We start from the raw sequence: 21,885 nt of genomic DNA, 5'->3' as shown, positions 1-21,885 counted from the left end.
CGATGCGCAGTAGACAGCCAATCTCAAGGGTCTGAAATTTTTGAATTTTTTATTCGTTATTTTTTTTTTTAAGGCTGTTTACAATTATTAAATTAATTAATTATATTTAATTAAATTTTTAGCTGTCACTTCACAATTGTTTTAATTTTCTTTAACAAATAAATTATAGCGAAAAAAAATTTTTAAATAAAATCATCAAGCTTAAACAAGAAATTTATAATTAATTTTTATACAAAAATTTTAAATTTTGTTGAGTTGGTTAAGAAGAAATCAGTGCTAGTGTCTATTGGTTATGGGTACGCTTGCAGTTCCACTTAACAACAGCTAATAAATATTATTGTTATTATTTTACAAACAATCTATAGTTTATACCAAGCAACTGATTTTGCCATTTTGCTTTTAAGTAAAGTGAATTTAATTTGACAATAAAATAATGTCTGAAGAACCAAAATCTGAATTGGAAAAAATTTTCAATATTGCTAAAAATGATGAGAGTTTAATAACAATTGTTGCTACGGTAGATACTGGTAATTATAATTTATTCTTATGAAAATTAAGTTAGTAAATTAAATTATTACAAAAAAATTTTCAATCAAAAATTATCATGTTTAAAATCTACACATAATAAATATGTTTTAATTTTTATATTTTACAGGTTTTGAATGGCAAGCAATCGATGAGTGCAGAGAAAAAATATCACCAAATTTACGAGTATTCAAAGACCGTGGAAAAATAAGTTTCAACATCGCAATGGATCAATACGACCAAGTATGACACAAACTATTAAAAAACATTCCAAATGAAATAATAAATTATTTAATATTTAATTAAATAATTTTATTATTAAATTAAATTAAATTGAATAATAAATAATAAATAATAAAATAATAATAAATTTATTTATTTAATAGGTAGAACAATTGAAGTCAGTAGACAATGTTTACATTTTAGCTGACGTCAATTATTACTCATACAACAAAGACGACAAGGAATCCTGCTTCCAGCTTCTCAGAGACTCTTTATCATCAAATAAGTCTCAATTAGACAAGAGTATAAATGCGTGGAAAAAGTTCACCAAGTTTCTCGGTAAAGTGTTTCTTTCTATTAAAGAGTACGAACGAGTTATCGACGACTACAAGGCGGTCAAAGAAGAAAAGAAGCAAGGTCCAGAGGAAAAAACTGTGAGAGGCAGAAAAAAGCGAGGCAAGGATCCTTCTTCGTCCAAAGAGACTGATATTTTATCCTACCGTGTCACTTGTGAAAGAACTGGCGTCCACGCGTTTGAGTCTCAAGAAGTCGCGGTGAAATTAGGCGGAGAATTTAATGATTTATATCACTGGATAGTTGATTTAACTGATTACCAGCTGGAGATTCTTTACAAAATTTGTTTCGGGGAGACTTTATTATTGCTACGCGTGACTACTGAGTCGATGCATCGGAGGAACATCGCTTTTTTTGGACCTACAACTCTGAAAGCGACTGTTTGTTACAATTTGTTGCAGCTGGCTAAACCTAAACCTGGGGAAGTTATTGTTGATCCAATGTGTGGTGGTGGATCCATTCCTATTGAAGTAAATCTTGATACTTTAAAGCTCGATTAAAATTTAATACTTAAAAACTTCATTTTTAATTCATTTTTATTTACTCAGGCCGCTAAAGAGTTTCCACTGTCTTACATAATTGGAGGAGACGTTCATAAAAAAGCTATGAAAATATCCAGGATGAATTTTGTAATGCTTCCGACAGCGTACAAGTCAGACTTAATCCAATGGAATTTGGAGCATTTGCCGTTTAAAGACTCTTCCATAGATGCTTTTGTGACAGACATGGTAATCAATTTTTTATTAATAATCAAGTATTTTTTTTTTTTTTATGAAAATTAATTTAGCAGATATTTGATTGTTTTAAAAAATTTTAACAGCTAAATTTAATATCATTTCTTTTTTAATAACAATAGAAAAAAATTTATTTCAGCCGTTTGGTAAAAGAATGGGATCAATGTCAAATAATAGAGTTCAGTACAAAAAATATTTGCTAGAATTAGGCCGTGTCGTCAGGATGAAGTGTGGGCGACTAGTTTTACTGACTAACGATCGACGAAGTATTACAATTGTAAGTTTTTTTTTTTTTTTTTTTTTTTATCTTAAGTATCTATAATTATTGTATAATTTATTTATTTTCTGTAACTAGGCTTTACAAGCAGCTACCGATTTATTTAAAGTAACAAAAACTCTATCAATCAGCATGGGAGGACTAAATGCAGCAGCCTACGTTCTGAAACGTACAAATTTAACTTACGATAGTTTTTTAACAAGAGTGACAACTCTGGTGAAACCGAATTCTATATCATCATCATCATCATCTTCATCTTCATCTTCATCTTCATCTTCTTCTGAGAATTGAGAACAATAAATTTTTTCATTTTTTTCCTTGTATATAAACTTGTTTTTTTATTTATAATTTAATACAAATTTTGACCTCTGAATCATGATACGAATTGCAAAGTTTAGAAATTAAAAAATTAAAAACTAAACATCAAAGCAAATTCGACTTTTGTTTTCATATCATGATCAATAAATCAATTAACCTATGTTTTATTGTAAGCAAATAAAACTACAAGAAGAATTTCCTTCTGCTTGTTTCCATCGCATGACGACGGCCTTGGATGATCCATTCATACTCTCCGTATTTACTGTCAAAAGTTCCGTGCTGGAGCGAACGCAATTTCAAAGTAAATCTTGGACCTAACTCACGTAATTTGGCTTTGCCTTTTTCTAAATCAAATTCATACCTGCAAACAAAATAAAATAAATTTGGTAATTATTGACAAAAAATGTTTATTGAAGATCAAAATAAGTACCTGTGATGTCTGAAAAATATGTAATCACGTTGGTTGTGGAAGGTGACAGCTCTGCAACCCTTGAATTCAGGTTGATAGTGAAATAAAGCACCCAACATGCGTCCAATAGTGTGACCTAGTCGCGTGGAAAAATTATTTAATATAACTTCTGGTCGGTGATCTGTTATTTCTTTATGGCTGCGTTTTAATTCAGGCGTTATTTTAACGTTGCTGAGCTTGAACAAAGCCGTTGGACCATCCGGTAAGTGTATGACCAGCATGCCATCTAAAGACAGAAAAAAAATTTTTTTTTAATTATTTAATTGAAATTTTTTCAATAAAAAATTTTGAAATGTCGGCTAACTTCATTTTTACAAAAAAAAAAATAAAATAATTATTTTAAAAAAATAATTCAAAGAATTAAAAATAAATAATGATGATTATAATTACTTGGTTTGCATTGATTCTCATTAATAACAACAATATCAGTGAATCCTCTAGCAGTAGCAGACTTAACCATTTTTTTAACACCAGAGCGATTTCGATAAAGCGAAATTGAGTTTGGAATAATCCGTGTAAGTTCCCTGCCGAAGATCCTCGTCTTCCTGGTGGGATTGTCGCAGTAAGTTATCAGAACTTTTGGCTCGTAGTCTTTTTTATAATAAGCAGCGAACTCATCGTTCATCAGCTCGGCTTTGAGCTCAGCGTTTTCCTCATCATCTAGGTCTCCACTGATCATAGTCTCATCTTTTTCCCTTAAACTTTCAATAGTATGAGTGACACCTTTTGGAGCTCCCTCCTGAATCCGTTTTTTCTTCGCGGCTTTTTTTTCCTTGGCCTTCTCCTTCAGCATCTTCTGGACCTTCATCTGCCTCACGGCTTTGCATTTTATGTGATTAAAATTAGTGTCTGATGGAAATCTAACCTTCTTTTTTTTGCCCACAATTTCACCAGATTCTTCTTTAACTTCAACGTCTTCGTCATCCTGTGGTGGCTTTTTACGGCTCAATGGATTTTTACGCAAATCTTTCAACTTCATTTTTGTTTTTTATATTTATTTTATTAAATTTATACAACGCAACAATTATCAACGACTCACGTGTGTTTACATGTGTTTCACTGTTCACATTCACCAGCACTGAGGTTTAAACTTTGAACATAACCTTAAATATTATTTAAAGACTCATACTATACCGTGATTACACTACACACACTGTATGAAATTTTTTTAAAAAGTAAATTATGGCAAAAAAAATAAGAAAAAAAATTGACATGTAGAAATTAAAAAAAATTAATAATGCAATTGTTTTTAAATAATTTTTTTAAGTTAATTTAATTGTTAAATAAAATAAAAAATTTATTAAATGACAGCTAACTTTAATGTCATTAATTTAGCAGATATTTGATAATTTTTTTTAACAAATAAATTATAGGAAAACAAAATAAGAAAAAAATTTTTTTAATAAATAAATAAAATTTTAAATTCTGAATTTTTATTCTATATTAAATAATTAATATATTACATTTTATTTACAGAAAAAATATAATAATAATGAAAAACGTTCGATTATCAAAATACGTGTTACATAAAATATTAAAAATAATTATCATTATCAAATTAATGTCAATAATTATAGTCATATATATTATCCTTGATTCAATCCAGGACCATGCAGTTCAATGAAACTTTCCAGAGAACGAGGAACGTACCCAGTGTAAGAAAGTCCGTACGTTTTAACAGCCTTTGCCGCCATACATTTCAGCGACAATTTTGTTTGGGTTCTTAATACTATTTCCGCTACTCCTATTCAACAGTTTAATTTATTATTCACTCTATATCAAAAAAATATTAAAAAAAAAAAAAAACATATTTAACTACCTGTAGTTGCTGCATCATAAGGCGTCTTTCCTTCGCTATTTACCGTGTCAACATGAGCTCCAGCGTTGACAAGTTCCACGATAATCCCATGCAGGGTCAAAAAATCGCTAAAAAAATTTTTTAAATTTATTTATTTGTACAATTTAAACTATAATTATTTTTATAAGATTTAAGTACCTGATAGGCTTTTCGTAAGCGACTATCACATGCAATGGAGTGTTTCTTTCGTTATCCATCGCATTAACATCTGCGCCGCATTGAATTAATAATTTTGCTGTAGCACAACACGGGAATCTATTGCAATAATTTGTTAAAAAAATTATAAAATGTCTCTTAATTTAATTATCATAAATTACATACTTGCAAACGTCATTGGTATGAAAATCATCAACTGGCGTTTTAGCATTAATTGCAAGATGCAGCAGAGTCTGGCCATCACGCAGAGTCATTTTTAATGCGCATAATTTGTAAACAAGATAATGCGCTTTTTTAATATCTTCTTCGTCATATGATTTTTTGTTTAAAGCCATTAATTTAACAAGAATTGTCAAGATGTACAACGCTGACGTTATGTTAGATTCTGTTTCATCCTATAAATAAAAAATAGTATAAAATACAATTTAAAATTTTTATTATTTATTTTCATTAATTAAAAAAAAAAAAATTCAACTTACAAGATACTGGTCAATATCTTCAGCATCAGGATTACTTATCTTCAATTGATTCCGACTCAATTCAATAACACTTGATTCAAGTACATTCATTACTTGTGGAAATTGCAAGTCGACTCCTACGTGGATTATTTGTGAGAAAACCTGAACAAATAATTTTAAATAAAAATATTTTTACATTTAAAAATTTTTTTATTTTTAAATTAAAAAATTTAGGTGAAAAAATAATTACTTGTGCAAACCGTAAAAGATCTTTGACGACAGATGTATTATTTTGCTGCCTCAAATGTAAAGCGTGAAGCCATAAATCAATACACCTATCAAATCTGGCATTATCAGCTAGTACAGCTCCTCTATAAATAATCGGCTGTGGTACTTCAGGATTATGAGTGCCTAATATTCTCTCTCTAATAGCCAGCGATTCCATGTGAATAGCGTTGGCGTCATTCTTAATACTCTCCAGTCTTTGTAAAGTCTCGCTCTCTCTCCAGTTGTCGTAAGCCGACACGGGTTCATTTAATTTTTTACGTATTATATTAGACGGATCCTCGTATCTGAAAAAATCCGATAATTCAAATTAATTTAGCAGATACTTTACAATTTAAAAAAAATTTTATAACAAATAAATTATCGCAAAATAAAATGAGAATTCATTTTAAACATAAAAAATTTGATAAAATATTTTTTTCTATGAAAAAAAAAAAGTTACCGTAATTCCATGGCTTTGTGAAGATATTTATAAGCACTAGATAAACAATAATTGTCTTTATCATTAGCAAAGGATGCTCCGAGCAACTCGAAGGCCTCTATTTTATCCTCCCGACTGACATCCATCTCCTCAATAAAACATTCAACAATATGAGCACGCGTACGCTCGGCAGCAGCGATCAGGGGTGTCATTCCATTTTCATTCTTGGTAGCCTTAGCTCCAAACTTCAGTAATTCAGTTACTACGCTAACGTGACCCCACTCTGCTGCAAAATGCAAAGCTGTAGCTCCACAGAGAGCTTTTACATTAGGATCTGCTCCATGTTCGAGTAAAAATGTCACCTGTGATTGCAAAATTAATTTATTAGCTAAAAAAATTTTTTTAAAAGATGTAATGATGAAAAAAACAAAACTTACGACATCTAGATGTCCCTTGTGAGCTGCAATCATCAGACAAGTATTATTGTACTTATTAGCGATGTGAATATCCGCGTTATGGTCAATTAAATAATTGACAATGTCAAGTCTTCCATCGAAACAAGCTGCTCTCAAAGGTGTGGAGTTGGTATGTGTCGGATGGTTCACATCTGCTCCAGCTTTCACGAGAAGCTTCACGATATTCAAATGCCCCGCACCTGAAAGAAGCTTTTGCTTAAAAATTCACAATTTAAGCAACAGCCATTTTTGGTTTTAGTCTTGATAAATTTTTTAATTATATAATTAATTAATTTTTTAAAAAATAATTAGGAAAATAAATACCTGCTGCACACCAAAGAGCACTAGCTCCTTCAATAACATATCCGTCGAACTTTACAGTTCCTTCTTCTTCAATATCCATTTTAAACTTCTCGATAAACATTTTGACAACTCTGTTGTGACCATAGCGGGCTGCTATTATTAGTGGAGTACTTTTTTGTCCATCTTCATCGAGAACTTTCTGTAAAATAAAAAACAAATTTCATAAGTTTATAAATAAATTTATTTTTACTGATGTAATATTACAATTTTATAAGAAATATCAAACAATAGAATTTTAAATTTAATAAATTTAAAATAAAGTATTGTTTTATAAATTTAGCAAAAAAAAAAAAAAAAAAAAACTAAAATAAATTTTTCTTTGTTAAAAGATAATCAGATAAGTAAAGGTCGCCTGAATAATTGCCAACACCAAAACATTTTTATATACACACGTGTCAATTAAATTAACATTGAGCTCATATAATAGATTTAATGCCAAATCTATTTATATTATTACAATTAAATGTACAATAAATTAAAAATTACAAAAAAAAATTAAACAGTCAAGAGAGTTAAAAAAAAAAATTATTTACCATTAAAATTAAGTTAGCCGATATCTGAAAATTTTTATATTTTTTTTTTTTGTTGAAAAAATTATTACAAAAAAAATTATATTTTTAAAAAACTATAAGTGCAATTTTTAAAAAATATTTTTTAGCTCTTAATTCAATAAATAAAAAATTTTAAAACGTCGGCTAACTTTATTATTATATATTCACCTGATTAATAATCGAATCAACTAGCTGTTTACCTAGATCACTGAGGAACGCGTATAATGCCATTGACATACCCTCTCTGGCCATGTAATAAATCCGATTGATCAATGGCATCACATCATCCGTTTCGTCATCCATTGTGACTGGATAAACACCGTACAAACTTGTCAGTTTTGATTATTTAATAACTCTTTAAAAATAAAAAACCACAGCACCAATTTTTTCACTGAAAGCCGAAGAATAATTAAATGAACAACAGAAATTAGCAATTACTAGATTTAATTGAACTGACAATGATAACAACAGTGAAAATGACAAAAGAAGCATTCAAGTTCTTTGCCCAACGACTCGTTAACCTCAATAGCCACTTTCATCGCTCTATTTACGTTATAAATACGCAGCAGAGAAGACTGAGGATCTTGGGGTCTATTTCAAGTTAATTTACACTTAACAAAAATTTATCGATCCTGGTCTCTGTTGTAAAAATAGACAGTGACTTGTTGGGTGAGAGAACTTGCCAACGATAATTTTTTTTATTTTTCCACTCACTGACAGTCAACGTCAATCAAAGAAAACTCCAAGCTCGGGAGTTTAGCTAGCTTCCGATGGGAACAAAGACTTGGTGAATTGAAGCTCCATTTGATCTTGATCAGCTGTGATGAAATTCTCTTGAGTACTTGGACACTACTTGCCGATGGCTCAAATGGAATTGATCCAAAGTTCCGACTAGAGTCTAGGTCTCGTGTTTAGAGATGTAGATATTTAAGTCACAAGACACTGAAATTTTATTATTAATAAATATTTGATTTAGCATATGGTAGGTTAATGAACGCACATATTGGAGACAAAGAACGACCTCCACCTTTTGGGTTGTCTTGCACTAAACACAGAGGCTGCGGCTACTGATGCTGAATCTCCTGCTGATGGTTGTACTGGTGATAAATGATGTTTAACACAGACTGAGAACAAAAAGGTAGTTCTAAATAGACGTGTTGCAATTTTTATTTTTGCATGTGTTTGCACGACCTTCAAAATTTAAGCTTGTGGGTGCTACGGGTGCTATGATTTATTTATATTTGTGACCATGAAGAGAGAAGAAAAACGTATGGTATGGAAAAATAAATACTGTTGTATTTTTATTTTACAATTTGTCGGTAATGGTGGAAACTACCTTTAAGCCCGCCATTTTTGTTATATACTTACTGCAATAACAATGAAGTTGACAGTTTTAAAAATTTTTTTTAGAATTTTTTAACTATTAAATTATTATAAAAAAAATTTAATTAAAAAGCTTTACATGTGAAAATTAATAAAAATTAAAAGTGAAAATTTTTAGAAATTAACAGCTGACCGCTAACTTCAGTATTATTTACTGTAGTATTGAAATTAACGGACATCTGTCAAAATTTTTTTTGTGAAAAGTAAATTTGTTTATTTATTTAATTTAATTTATTAAATTGCTTAATATTTAATTAAGTTTGTTAAAAAAAAAAAATATTTAAGTAATTTATTTGTGAAAAAATTTTTTTTATAATTAATTTACAATAAAATTCAAAATATTAAAATGTCAGCAAAAATATTAAAAACTTTAATGACTACCGAAAGCAAGACTAATGAAAGTCCAAGTAAAATTTGTAACCTTCAGGAAGAAATAAAATTATTTAGCGGATTAAAATTAATATCTTCTACAAAATTATTTGAAAAATTTTTAGACATCTGTTTTTGCAATGACAGTAGAGTAAGTTATCTCTTATTATCAATAATAATAATACCCCAGTAAATATCAAAATAAATAAACTATAATTTTTTTAGGAATTTCTGCTGCTGGACGACGGATTAAAAGTCCACAGATACTCATTGAACGGTCAAAAAATCCACCCTTCGTTCACATTAAATCCCAGCATGTTATTCACTGAAATAATTTGGTGCTCAAGTATTAAATCATTCGCTTGCTACGCCCGTCATGATGACACTTTTTGGTTACTAGACCAGGAGTTTAAATTAATCCAGACGGTCAAAACTAAATTTAAAATCCAAAATTTAATTTTTTCATCACCAGAATTAATTGTCATTAGTTCTACAAGTGTCACGGTAATTATTCTTCTATATGTTCGATTTTTAATAATGATAACCATCCAAATTAATTATCAATAATAATAATAAATTGAATAATCTTCAGAGATACCTGCAAAACAAATCGAAATTAGCCTACGAGTCTTACCAGACGATAAATACAATGGATACTAATTATGGACCTATCTGGTCAATGCAGTGTTCTTCTTTGGTTGCAACGACCACTGAGTCATTGAAATTAGCTGTATCTTATTTAACAACAATGTACATTGTGCCATTGTCCACCGAAGAAGATGAATATGCAGGTCTTTATGTTAAATTTCTTACCACAAAACTAAATGCGACAGCTTCAGCAATCACAGCTCTTTACTTTCATCCCGCTAGTAATTGGATTATCACCGGTGATTTATCAGGCAACGGCAAGTGAATTATTCTATATTATTATAGATTTTTCATATATTTTACTCCAATGAAAATTACTATTTTTTCTTTTAGTTTATGCCTGGACAACGAACCTAGACCGAGTGTTCAATCATGTCGGGCATAAAGGAGCTGTAAAGTCCATCATTTCCCATCCTTCTATATGCGGATTCCTCACTACGTCTTCAGATAACATTCTTCAAGTCTGGAGCTGCAATTTTAAAGACAAAATAGAATCTTTTGCAAATCTGGGATCCATAAATGCAATTGCAATTAATGAATCGTCTTCAGTAGTGACTTTGGGCACGAAATTGACTTTTTTCTTCATGCATCAGCTCTATTTATTTTACTCTTCACTTTTGTAAAAATAGCTTCTTTAATTTTTATTTCTTCTTTTAAATTTTATTACTAAAATTATTCAAATAAAAAATTACATGCTTCTTTTAGTACAAAAGCAAGTATTCTGCAGTCTACACAAAGTCTCAGATATCCGATTCGTATTATTATCGTGAGTAGTTCCGATCATTCTATCAGTGTCTTATCTTCTGCTTCTGGAAAACAAATCAATGCTATTATTCTTTCTACAAATGTAGAGCCAGTTTCTATTTCTTCTAGTTCTATCACCGGTATAATTTTTTTTGCTTTCTAAAAATTATCAATTATAAATTATATAATATATATTTAATGAAAATATTTTTTTTTCTTCCAGGAAATATTTATGTTGTCCCATTAATAACACAAAATATATTAATCTTCAATTCTAATATATTTCCCATGAAAATCAAGTAAAATATTTTTTTAATTTAAAAATTTTAATCTTATTTTATAATTTTTCATTGTAGAAATTCTTGGACCAGTGAAAAACACATTACTACCGTCGCAGTTTACGATCATTACAGCGAAATTATAATTAATGGTATAATATTAATAATTAATAATCACTACACTTAAAATTATTAAAAAAATAATTTTATTTAATTTATAAATTATTCAATTAATTTTTAGAGACCCGAATAATAAATCCCATTAGTGTGCGCATTTTTGCTGGGACAAATAAAGGCGAGCTGATGTCTATCGACGAATCTACCGGAAAATTCCAACAAATTATTCAAGTAATTAATTTACAAAATAAATTTTGATTAAAAATAATCAAAAATTAAAATTTTAAAACTTAGGCACACAATAAACCAATTAAAAACTTATGTATCTCCCATAAGTCTCACCACATATTTTCGATTGCTGAAGATTGGTGTATAAAATTTTGGAAAATATTTCCTTGCATCACAAATCCTCTTGCATTATCATATTGTATTTATTTAACTACTCCAATAATTAATATCGCATCTGTAGGGTAAGTTTTGATTAATAATAATAATAATAATTAAATTATTTTAATTATTCTAAAAGATTTTCTGTTTGTGTAATCAACGCAAATGACTCAAGAGATCAACTTTTTATGTATGATGTCAAGAAGAAAAGTATTTATAAAATTTTTCTTTCATTATTAAAGAAGAAATTTATTTTATAATTGATCATTATTAATTTTTTTAGTTAAATATGAACATAATTTATCAAATGATCATAAAAAACGAATTTTAGACATATCAACTCTGGAATCTTTAAAAATTTGCGCAACTTCTTCAGAAGATTTCACGATAAGAATTTGGAACGAACAAAATATTCTTCTAAGAGTAAAAAAATATTTTTTTTATTTTTAATCTATATGTGACTGCAAGGTTGCTAGTAATTAATTAAAATAATAAAATTTATCATTTATTTTTTAGATAATTGAAGTAAACTTAATTGCAAGGCGACTAACATTTTCTTCACTGCAAGGAGACATTATTTTTAGCGTTGCAAAACATCTATATATTCTTCCTCATGAAAATTGTAATTAATCTTCATTTTATTTTTTTTATTTAAGTATTTGAATAATAATTGTGCGTGTGTAGACTTGCCGAGGGAGTATAAAGAGCAGATAAAAATAAAGAACATCAGCGAGGAGAAAGAAGAAGATCTTGTAGTCAAAGATGAGGATGAATACCTAAATTATGAAGAGGATAAGATTAAAAGCCGAGTTTTACATTCGGTCAGCAGTGTACCTCTGTGTTCTCTGGCTCTTTCTTCAGAAGTTCCGTGTCTCAATGCCTTGTTGCAAGAGCAAAAGCGCATGCATTTAAGATTGCGTGAGCGAGACATTAGAGCGATTGAGCTGGGCATCGCCGAGCTCTCTGAGAGGCGCAAGAAGATGAAGAAAAAAAAGGCTGTGATGAATTACGAAGATTGGGAAAAGTATGTTGATGGCCTGGCTAAAGAGATTGAGAAGCAAAAGAGGGTCGAGGATAAATTTGATCAACAAAAACGAGGAATTTTGCATAATTCTCAAGATTGTAAACTGGAAATTTTTGAGTGGATTAGTAAAATGATTCCTAATTCTTTAGTGAGAGAGTCAAAAAAGGAAGAAGAAGAACCTAAAGCTCCAATAGAGAAGAAAATTTATAAATATGAGTACCCTGAGGTTTGTATAATTAACATTAAAATTAATTTAGCTGAGATTTGATCATTTTAAAAATTTTTTTTACCCAAATTTAAAAAAAAAAAATTAAAAAATAGTCAAGTGATTGCTAACTTTAGTGTCGTAAAATAAATAAAAATTTAAGAAAAAAAAATTTTTAATAAATTTTTTTTTCTTAGAATTTGGATGAAAATTCAGATGAAGATTTATTAAGATTGCCCTTACTCGAAAACTTAAATGAAAGATTAAATAATCCAAATGAATAAACACAGATTAATTTATGAGGTAAAAGACTTTATTGACATGAGTAAATGGCTTGAATGATTATAATTAATCAATATGATAGTATGATAAAAAATGCGTACCATTCGTTCATAAAATTACAACTAAATTATTTCTAACAAATAAGTAAATAATAATATTAATAATTATTACAATGCATTACTATTATTTTTTCATGTATGAAAATATAAAAAAGTACGTTATAATTTGATATATATTTTAAAAATATATAATCGCAATTATAATCAATGATTCTCTGAACAATAATTTTTATTAAATACTTTTCAGTATGACATTAATTTTCTATTTAATTATACATTTATTATTCTCAATATTTCATCTAGTAATTGGTTTAATCGCAATTAGTACACGTCTAACTTGTATATTTTTTCTCTAAAATACATATATATAAAAATAAAATTATGCTTCGAGAAAAAGTAGGAAGATATTTTGCTACGTAGCTACTTTAAATTTTAAAACGTTTACAAATAATAGTTAAAATTTATATTATATTTATAATTTATAATTAGTCATTCAATTAAATAGTCAGCCGATTAATCAATAGATAAATCGTTGGTTAAAAAAAATATTCAATAGGCAGGAAGAATATTTTAAAAACAAATACATCTAAAATTTTAATAAAAATGCGTTGAATGTGACACTATTTTACAAAGCCTTAACTGCAGTATGTGTCTCTTCACGGAAGCTCAGTGATCAAAGCTAACATCAGGTTTACAGACTTTTTAATCACCTGAAGCTTCAACGTCCATTCAAAATAGTATATAATTTTTTTTTTTTTTCCAAGTTTTAATTTAAATAAGTTATTATAATTTATTATCTTCCTGGTGAATTGATTAAATTTAATTAAACAGAGCTTAAAATCAAAACTCCGTACGCCGAGGTACTGGATATCGCAGTACCAAAGCGCTGTCTGCCGAAATAATTGGCAGGGCATTGTCACAATGATGATTAACTAAATGACTAACGCTGTCGAATATACGATCCTTGGTTCGGACCTAGAATTTTTTTTTAATTATTTTCAATCGGTATTTTTAAACAGGAAAATAAAGTAAAAGGCCCAGTTGTCAACACTTGAAATTTTTTTTTTTTTAATAAAAAAAAAACAAATCCACTTTTTTAATTAGAATAAAATTGCAAGTGTCAATAACTGGGTCTTTTACCTTATAATATAATAATAAAAAGTGATATAAATGAAAATAAAAATTACCACTCCCTCTGGATCAATTAGAAGCAAATGTTTAGGCGTTCCATTGTTCATACCCGTGAGAACATATTGTCCAGGAGAACCTTGGGACTCTCGTACAAGGAAATCTCCGTCTTTCGTCAGCATTGACTCAGCCTCAGACCTGCTAACACTCCCGTGATACCAGACCTCTTGTCTTAATTGTTGTTTTTGTGACCTGGGGCTCAGCTTATTCATTTCAGATATAGCTGTACTAAATGGTTCTAAGAAAAAAAAATAATAATAATTAATTTTGAGCTTCTTTGTTAATATTAATAAAATTTTTAAACAGCTACATAATAATAATAGTCAAAATTTTTATTATTATTATTATTATTATTATTTTTTTTAATGAATATGAACATTTAGAGATTTAATAAAAATAATTTTAAATAATTAAAAATTAATCCTTACGCATATCGAAGGCATCAAATAAAGATGGTTCTTTTCTAGTGTCTCTATTAGCAGCAATTACTGTATCATTAACATAATTATGCTCAGGTGGAGTTAAAGGCATCACAGTTGCACCATCGGAATTTAAATCAATAAGATTTCCGGATTCTGTTAAAAAATAAAATTTATAATTGAAATTTTTCTAATTAATTTGATCAATAATACAATAAATCATAAATTAAAATACCAGTCCATTGAACAGAAGAATTTCTTCCTCTTCCATTAGGATAGGAATCTGACGAAGACGCACACTGTGTATTATTTGAGCTCATTGAATTTGAACTTGAATGATGCTTCAAATTAGGAAGTGTTGAAGCCGTAATAGGAAGTGGCGGTACCGGAGGTGGTCCTATATCCGGCGGGACTTTACCAGGAAGATCATTATAATAATCACGATCTGGCTCTCGAATGCCATTCAATTCAGGGCTATAAATATTGATAATCATCGGTCATAGGAATTAAATTAAAAATAAAAATATAATAATAAATGGTAAAATAATTACTGCAAGCTCGATGGCTTCGTCAGAAATTCTTTGAATCTTAGCTCGAATGCCTGACCAATGGTCGAAATAACATCCTGAGCCAGTCCTCCACCGCATTCAAGTACATAGCAAGCTCGCCATTCCTGGACATCCTTCGCTACGTAAGCGACAAAGTCTAGAATTTCAGTGTCACCTCCTGAGGCAAATGAAATCCGAGGCATCGCATGCTTGGCAATCACTTGACCAGTGTCCAAGCTCGTCAGCGTTAAGCTGGTACTGCTTATGGTTAAATTTATATTATCGCCTGCATGTTCCATGTATGGTTTATTGGCAATCGCATTTAATACTCTGCGAGAAACCTATTGAGCATTAAAATAAATAATTAATTAATCACTCAATCATTGTTTGTAATTATTAAACTTACTCTACGTTGTTTATCAGCAGTTTTCAAACCTGCTGCTTCACAAACTCGGTTTATACATTTTCTGAAAATTAAATTCAATCAGTAAAAAATAATTAATTAATTGTTGTAAATTATTTTTAATAAATTACTTGGCAACACATGATCTTGTCTCAAAATCCAGGCTTTTCATAGACTTATAAACTTCCAGACATCCAATGTACTAAAAATAAAAAAATATTTTATTATTAATTAATGAATAATTTAATTATTATTTAAAAAAAAAAGTTAACTGACGACTGTCAATTTTAAAAATTTTAATAACAAATAAATTACAATAAAAAAATGCTTCTAAAAATTTTTACTTGTAATTTTTATTAAATTTCACACGTGGAATTTTTTAATTAATAATTTAATTGCTATAAAATTCTAAAAAAATTTTTAGTGTTATAAAAAAAAATACTTACTTTGACAGCATAAGTGATTCCTTCTTTGCTGACTAAGTGATCAGGGTGTAGCCATCCTCGTGCAGGTTTGCTTATGAAACTTCCGCCGCCTCCAGCAGCCATGACTACATTCCAAATTCTCTGTTAAAAAACAAGCAATTTAATATCAACCAACTCACAACACAAGTTTTTACAACTAATTACATTCTACACATACTTCCATGATAAGGAAAAATATTACTCGTACTAACTCAAGCGAGAAAGTAGATCAAATGATAGTACGAAATGAGTAATCTAATTGGAATTTCAATGTCTTTTGAAAAGATTTAACATTTGGAATGATTTTAGAGGAAATCAATAAAACAAAAATTTTTATAACTCTTTCTTACCTCAAGCTTTTATCACTTTTATATCAGTTACTACAAATAACTTTATTAAGCGACATTATTGTTAATAAACAATTTTATTGGGTCAATGCGTTGCTTATGATGCTTAAGATATTTTGCCGTGTATATATATATATATATATATATATATATATATATATATATATATATATATATATATATATATATATGTATATTGTATATATATATACACAAAAACGCAATAAATAATGGTAATTTTTAGGGTTAAAAATTAACTAGTCATCAGTGTGACAATACTACTATCAAGTGTAAAAAATTTAAATATGGTAATAGCATAAATATATGCTACATGTAAGTGTATTAATTTATGTACATATAAGTACTCTTATATATGTGTACAAATGTCTGTATAAACCGATTAAATAGATAAAATCCGTAGAACAATGTCTCATAAAATTTGACAGCTGATGAGGAAAACTTGTGCGCATGACCATATTTTTTTGCTACAGTTCTATTTTACCTGCAATTAGTAACAAATATGTTATTGTAATAATAATAATAATTTAAGCAAATTTTAATAAAAAAATTTTACATGTAGAAATTTAATGAAAATTAATTCAGCAGATATTCAATTATACTAGGAGTTTATTTTTAACGAAGAAATTGTCGCAAAAAAAAATTGACAATAAATTTTTCTTACCTTAACACTGATCGTAATTAATAAATTTGTTTTTTTAGAAAACAAGTCATTTTATATAAGAATTTTTATGACAAAATATTTTTATAAAGAAAAAAAAAAACACTGAATTATTAAAAAAAAAATTTAATTAAAAAGTTTCACATGTGAAAATTCATAAAAATTACAAGTGAAAATTTTTAGAAGCATTTTTTTATTGTTAATTAATTTGTTAAACAAATTTTTAAAATTAACAGCTGACCGCTAACTTTAGTATTATTACAAAAACCGTAAACGCCGACAAAAGTTAGGTTATTAATTTAAATTATAAACAAAGAATTGTTGCAGTGTGGAATAAATATGGCGGGGATTTATACAGAAATGCTATATAGTTCATTTACCGACATGACATATTTCTAACTTACCTGCAATTAGTAAGAAAAGATTATTTAAAAAAAAAAAAACATGTTTTTATTTTTTTGTGTGGATAGATTGTACTTGATTAAATAACTCACAATAACAAGTAAAATAAAAAAATTATAAACAATAATTTACTTATGAAAATAAATTGTTGAGTAATTAAGGTTGTGAAAAAATAATCAATTTTTGTAAGCATGACTAAATTACAACAGCGAGGGAATATCACGAGGAATAATTGAATAAAGTTAACCTCAAATAACAGAAACTAACCAAGGTGAATACAAAACAAATGTTTGAATTATTTATTTATTTTATTTATTTATTTATTTATTTATTTATTTATTTATTTATTAGAATTAAAAACTAACAATGACGCAGATGGAAAAAAACGAGAAACAAGTAGAAAAAGATTCTCAGGAAGCCATGGAAGCGGTCGTAGCTGAAGATCCACCAGCCGGAGATATTGATGCTGGAAATTCGGCTGCCGGTGATAATACTACGGAGGAAGAACGACAATTGGTATTAGATTATGTAAAGGACGTGGAGATGCGACTGGCTGCTAAAGAAGAAATCAGAAATTCAAATCTCAACATCTCGAGACCTCCCGATTCTTACTTCAGTAAGCTTGACTCAAATTTAAAAAAAAATACGACCCTGGTGAAAAAGTTGAAGAGTTTCAACGCGGCTCAAGTCGACCAATTTTTAAAAGACATGGCGAATTTAAATTTAACGAAGTATGTGAGTGAAATAGCGACCGCATTGGTGGACGCAAAGTTAAAAATGACCGACGTGCAGGCAGCTATCAAAATCTGTACATTTTTACATCAGACCTACGCGGAATTCTCCGCGCATTTTTTCGAAAACTGGCAGCGCGTGTTGAATTTCAAGGTAGGAGAAAAAATAAATAATCCGTCAAAATTGCGAGTTGATTTGCGTTTCTACGCGGAGCTGGTCAACGCTGGTATTTTCACGCACAAGCAAGGCCTGCCGCTGCTGGGGTCAGTCCTGACAGTCCTGATAAACATGGACAAAGAAGAGCACAACAATGCCAATATTATCCTGAGTTTTTGCAGACATTGCGGTGAAGACTACGCCGGACTAGTTCCGAAAAAAATCCGGGAGTTGTCCGACAAGTTGGAGATAGAGATACCAAAGAGCAAGGTGCTGACCCAAGACAAGCAGCAGAATGTCCGTTCCCTGCTGAGAGATTACTACAACTCACTGTGCAAGCACTTGTTGAAGGATCACAAGGAGCTGCAGGCTTTCGAGAAGCAGAACCGAAAAATTCTTCAGACCAGAGGCGAGCTAAGTTCTGAGCGCAAGGAAAAAATGGAAGCGCTTCAGGTGTCTTACGACCGACTGATGGCGAATGTCCAAAATTTTGCAGAGACCTTGGATGAGCCCATACCACAGCTGCCAGTGGCCAGCGAAGTTAAGAATGAGTCTGATGATACCTTGAAGCTGATTACCGAAAGCGAAGAAAACAGTTTGATGGAAGACATGTGGGGTGACGACGAAACGAGGAGATTTTACGAAGTTCTTCCTGACTTGACGGTCTTTCTGCCGGGTTCTTACTTGAAAGAAGTTCCGAAGACTGAAGTTCCGATTACTGAAGAAGCGTTGGACGAAGAAATAACTCTAGAAGAGCTGGAAGACATCGAGAAAGTCGAAGAGCCTGAACCAGAGATTGAAGAGCCTCAGGTAGCCAATATCAGCAACAAAATTCTACTGGACGCGTTTCTGACTCATTTACCCAACTGCGTGAACAGAGAGATGATCGACAACGCCGCAGTGGACTTCCTGATGAATCTCAACACCAAACACAACAAGAAAAAATTAATAAAAGCTTTGTTTGGAGTTTCTAGGATCCGCTTGGATCTGCTGCCTTTTTACTCTCGTCTGGCGGCTATTCTGTACCCGGTGATGTCAGACGTCGCTAACGAGCTCTGTACCATGCTGAAGCACGACTTCAGGTACCACGTGCGCAAGAAGGACCAGATAAACATTGAATCTAAGGTGAAAGTAGTGAGATACATCGGCGAGCTGGTTAAATTCAAACTGTACTCCAAGATCGAAGCTCTCTACTGTCTCAAAGTTCTGCTCCATGATTTCACTCACCACCACATCGAGATGGCCTGTAATCTTCTGGAGACTTGCGGGAGGTTCCTGTTCTGCTCAGTGGACTCGCACCAGCGGACCAAAGTCTACTTGGAGCAGATGATGAGAAAGAAAGCGGTGACTGCTTTGGATTCTAGATACGTGACCATAATAGAGAACGCTTATTACTTTGTCAATCCACCGGAGTCTTCAGGAGGAGTCTCTAAAAAAGATCGACCGCCGATGCACGAGTTCATCCGAAAGCTCCTGTACCAAGATCTGTCTAAGACCAACACCGACAAGGTGTTGAAGCTGATGAGGAAGCTCGACTGGGACGACGAGAATGTCGCTTCTTATGCCATAAAGTGCCTGACTGCCGCTTATAATGTCAAATATTTAAATATCCGGTGCGTCGGGAGTCTTTTAGCCGGCCTGGTGGCTCACTACGAGGCGGTTGGGCCCCACGTGGTCGACGGTGTCCTAGAAGATATCCGTCTCTGCATGGAGATAAATTTACCCAAGTATAATCAGCGGAGAATCGCGATGGTTAAGTATCTAGGCGAGCTGTACAATTACCGGATGGTGGAGAGCGGAGATATTTTTAGAACGCTCTATCTTCTGATCACCTTCGGCGTGAGCATGGACCACGCAGTTCCCAGTCCACTGGACCCTCCTGATCATCTATTTCGCATCCGGCTGGTCTGTACGCTTCTGGAGACTTGCGGTCAGTACTTCAGTGGTGGGTCTAGCAAGAAGAAATTGGATTACTTTCTTATCTTCTTTCAGAATTATTATTGGTTCAAGTACACAGATCCTGTTTGGACTCCGGACAATGTTTTTCCAATTGGAATTGATTATATGTACCGCGACACCCTGGTGATGTTGAGACCAAAGATGCAGCTGTTTGCCAGCTACAAGGAGTCACAGTGTGCGATTGAAGAGCTGAGGAATACTTTGTACCCGTCGTTGCAGGTCAAGGACGATAATATAGGCGATGATACGGAGATGGGGGTGATTCCCGAAGGGGATGAAGAAGCTGGAGGAGGCAATGGTGGCAGTGGAGACGCCAAAGGAATGGCTGAGTTACATTTTGAAGAAGCTGAGGACTTTTCTGAAGCTCAGTCGGAAGAAGACTGGGTCATGAGAGACCGAGATGAAAACACTGGAACTGCTGAGAACACTCAGGAGCAGAGCTTGTCTCAAGGAATCAACGAAGGAGTCATTCTGGACTCTGCTGAGCTAGATGCTGCGCTACCCGCTGGGCCCAAAAGAGTCAGCTGTCCGGAGGATGACGACTTTCTCTCGGCTTTGGATAAAATTGTCTCGGATAATATTCAAGATAGAATGCGAGACAATGTCAAGCCTCCTCAGGTTGATATCTCCGTTCCCATTCATGTTAAAAATTCTAAGAAGACTTATGAACAGCTTCAAGAGGGACCTTCTGATAAATCCACGGTTGACTTTATTTTGATGGTCAGGAAGGGCAATAAGCAGCAGTACAAGAACCTCGCGGTTTCTTCGTCCTCGGAACTCGCGATGAACTTGAGAAATCGCGAACAGGAACAGAAGGAAGAAAAGGAACGTGTTAAAAGGCTGACGCTTAATATTACGGAGCGGCAGGAGGAAGAAGACTACCAGGAGACCATTAATCAGGGTGCTAGGCCTGTTACTGTTAATTTAAATAGGGAAAGACGCCAGAAGTATAATCATCCTAAAGGCGCGCCGGACGCTGATCTTATTTTTGGGCCCAAAAAAATTAGATAGACTATGGAAGGTAATGATTATTGTTTTGTATAATTAATTAGTAATTATTATTAAATATTCTTGAAACTTCCAACGTCCAAGTATTTATATAAATAAGTGAAAAAATTTCTATAATAAATTGTATATTTTTTGATATTCGGTCGAGCTCAAAAAAAAAAAAAAAAAAAAAAGAAGTAGTTACTTTTGGTTGCGATTTTATATATTTCGTATAAAAAATTAAAATAAATGTTAATTTGACTAATTAATAAAATATTTAAGTGTATAATTTTTTGTATTTTTTACGAATAGTACCCAAAGATGTACTTATTTTTTATCACCAATATAATTCTGATGTAATTTAGTCTTAGAGTAAAAATTTGAATAAATAAGTAAAAAGTAAATTAAAGTAAAAATTACTCTGTGATTACTAATTACTAATGAATACTAATTGTTGACATACTATAAGATAAAATAATAATAACAATAATAGTAAACTAAAACAAAGTTATGCTATGCCATTCAGTTACTCTGTCAGTGTTATCATGTTAATGATTTTATTGTTCTCAATTCATGAGACTCTATTGCCATGTATAAAATGAATATAAATAAAGTTTAGTGCTTCAAAAAAAAAAAAAAAAGAGGAAAAAAAATGCAGT

General features: G+C 31.0%; 6 protein-coding genes across 12 annotated transcripts; 3 read left to right on the top strand and 3 right to left on the bottom strand.

Moving 5' to 3' along the window:
* Positions 1–371: 371 nt before the first annotated feature.
* LOC141527418 (tRNA (guanine(6)-N(2))-methyltransferase THUMP3) lies at positions 372–2,435 on the top strand. Its single transcript, XM_074242898.1, has 6 exons — positions 372–527; positions 656–768; positions 912–1,571; positions 1,650–1,829; positions 1,975–2,112; positions 2,191–2,435. The coding sequence occupies exons 1-6, from the start codon at positions 434–436 to the stop codon at positions 2,401–2,403; spliced, it is 1,398 nt and encodes a 465-aa protein (XP_074098999.1). The 5' UTR covers positions 372–433; the 3' UTR covers positions 2,404–2,435.
* Positions 2,436–2,443: 8 nt separating this feature from the next.
* On the bottom strand, positions 2,444–3,982 carry LOC141527419 (putative ribosome production factor 1). The gene is made up of 3 exons (XM_074242900.1): positions 3,290–3,982; positions 2,861–3,125; positions 2,444–2,791 (listed from the first exon to the last, which is right to left on the bottom strand). The coding sequence occupies exons 1-3, from the start codon at positions 3,876–3,878 to the stop codon at positions 2,614–2,616; spliced, it is 1,032 nt and encodes a 343-aa protein (XP_074099001.1). The 5' UTR covers positions 3,879–3,982; the 3' UTR covers positions 2,444–2,613.
* A 333-nt stretch (positions 3,983–4,315) lies between these two features.
* On the bottom strand, positions 4,316–8,449 carry LOC141527698 (protein fem-1 homolog B). 3 transcript variants are annotated; one of them, XM_074243302.1, is made up of 10 exons: positions 7,615–8,449; positions 6,857–7,034; positions 6,515–6,732; positions 6,099–6,439; positions 5,622–5,943; positions 5,393–5,533; positions 5,079–5,308; positions 4,896–5,012; positions 4,719–4,825; positions 4,316–4,643 (listed from the first exon to the last, which is right to left on the bottom strand). In XM_074243302.1, exons 1-10 carry the CDS (start codon positions 7,747–7,749, stop codon positions 4,486–4,488), a joined length of 1,947 nt encoding a protein of 648 aa, XP_074099403.1. In that variant the 5' UTR covers positions 7,750–8,449; the 3' UTR covers positions 4,316–4,485. The 3 variants fall into 3 exon arrangements, with proteins under 3 accessions (XP_074099403.1, XP_074099405.1, XP_074099404.1); XM_074243304.1 differs by having other exon boundaries at positions 6,515–6,748; positions 7,647–7,782; XM_074243303.1 differs by having other exon boundaries at positions 7,647–7,782.
* Positions 8,450–8,842: 393 nt separating this feature from the next.
* On the top strand, positions 8,843–13,537 carry LOC141527697 (uncharacterized). Of its 4 annotated transcripts, XM_074243300.1 has the most exons (15): positions 8,843–9,032; positions 9,183–9,349; positions 9,424–9,702; positions 9,791–10,103; positions 10,180–10,465; positions 10,552–10,730; positions 10,814–10,889; positions 10,947–11,020; positions 11,110–11,216; positions 11,280–11,455; positions 11,512–11,582; positions 11,656–11,795; positions 11,889–11,994; positions 12,057–12,622; positions 12,799–13,537. In XM_074243300.1, exons 2-15 carry the CDS (start codon positions 9,203–9,205, stop codon positions 12,883–12,885), a joined length of 2,607 nt encoding a protein of 868 aa, XP_074099401.1. In that variant the 5' UTR covers positions 8,843–9,032; positions 9,183–9,202; the 3' UTR covers positions 12,886–13,537. The 4 variants fall into 4 exon arrangements, with proteins under 4 accessions (XP_074099401.1, XP_074099400.1, XP_074099402.1 ...); XM_074243299.1 differs by lacking the exon at positions 8,843–9,032 and having other exon boundaries at positions 9,063–9,349; positions 10,962–11,020; XM_074243301.1 differs by lacking the exon at positions 8,843–9,032 and having other exon boundaries at positions 9,063–9,349; positions 11,548–11,582.
* Positions 13,538–13,687: 150 nt separating this feature from the next.
* On the bottom strand, positions 13,688–16,464 carry Shc (SHC-adaptor protein). 2 transcript variants are annotated; one of them, XM_074243307.1, is made up of 9 exons: positions 16,315–16,464; positions 15,947–16,066; positions 15,632–15,702; positions 15,504–15,564; positions 15,101–15,438; positions 14,785–15,023; positions 14,559–14,705; positions 14,130–14,368; positions 13,688–13,917 (listed from the first exon to the last, which is right to left on the bottom strand). In XM_074243307.1, exons 2-9 carry the CDS (start codon positions 16,046–16,048, stop codon positions 13,783–13,785), a joined length of 1,332 nt encoding a protein of 443 aa, XP_074099408.1. In that variant the 5' UTR covers positions 16,049–16,066; positions 16,315–16,464; the 3' UTR covers positions 13,688–13,782. The 2 variants fall into 2 exon arrangements, with proteins under 2 accessions (XP_074099408.1, XP_074099406.1); XM_074243305.1 differs by lacking the exon at positions 16,315–16,464 and adding an exon at positions 16,143–16,184.
* A 993-nt stretch (positions 16,465–17,457) lies between these two features.
* Upf2 (UPF2 regulator of nonsense mediated mRNA decay) lies at positions 17,458–21,867 on the top strand. The gene is made up of 2 exons (XM_074243297.1): positions 17,458–17,663; positions 17,744–21,867. The coding sequence occupies exon 2, from the start codon at positions 17,759–17,761 to the stop codon at positions 21,248–21,250; it is 3,492 nt and encodes a 1,163-aa protein (XP_074099398.1). The 5' UTR covers positions 17,458–17,663; positions 17,744–17,758; the 3' UTR covers positions 21,251–21,867.
* Positions 21,868–21,885: the final 18 nt, after the last annotated feature.

This window comes from Cotesia typhae, unplaced genomic scaffold (genome assembly GCF_013202065.1).
Source record: "Cotesia typhae breed Kobodo isofemale line unplaced genomic scaffold, CoteBio_Ctyphae contig_4, whole genome shotgun sequence".
NCBI lineage: Eukaryota > Metazoa > Arthropoda > Insecta > Hymenoptera > Braconidae > Cotesia > Cotesia typhae.
The sequence above is the reverse complement of the archived record's forward strand: the minus strand, read 5'-3'. Positions and strand labels throughout refer to the sequence as shown.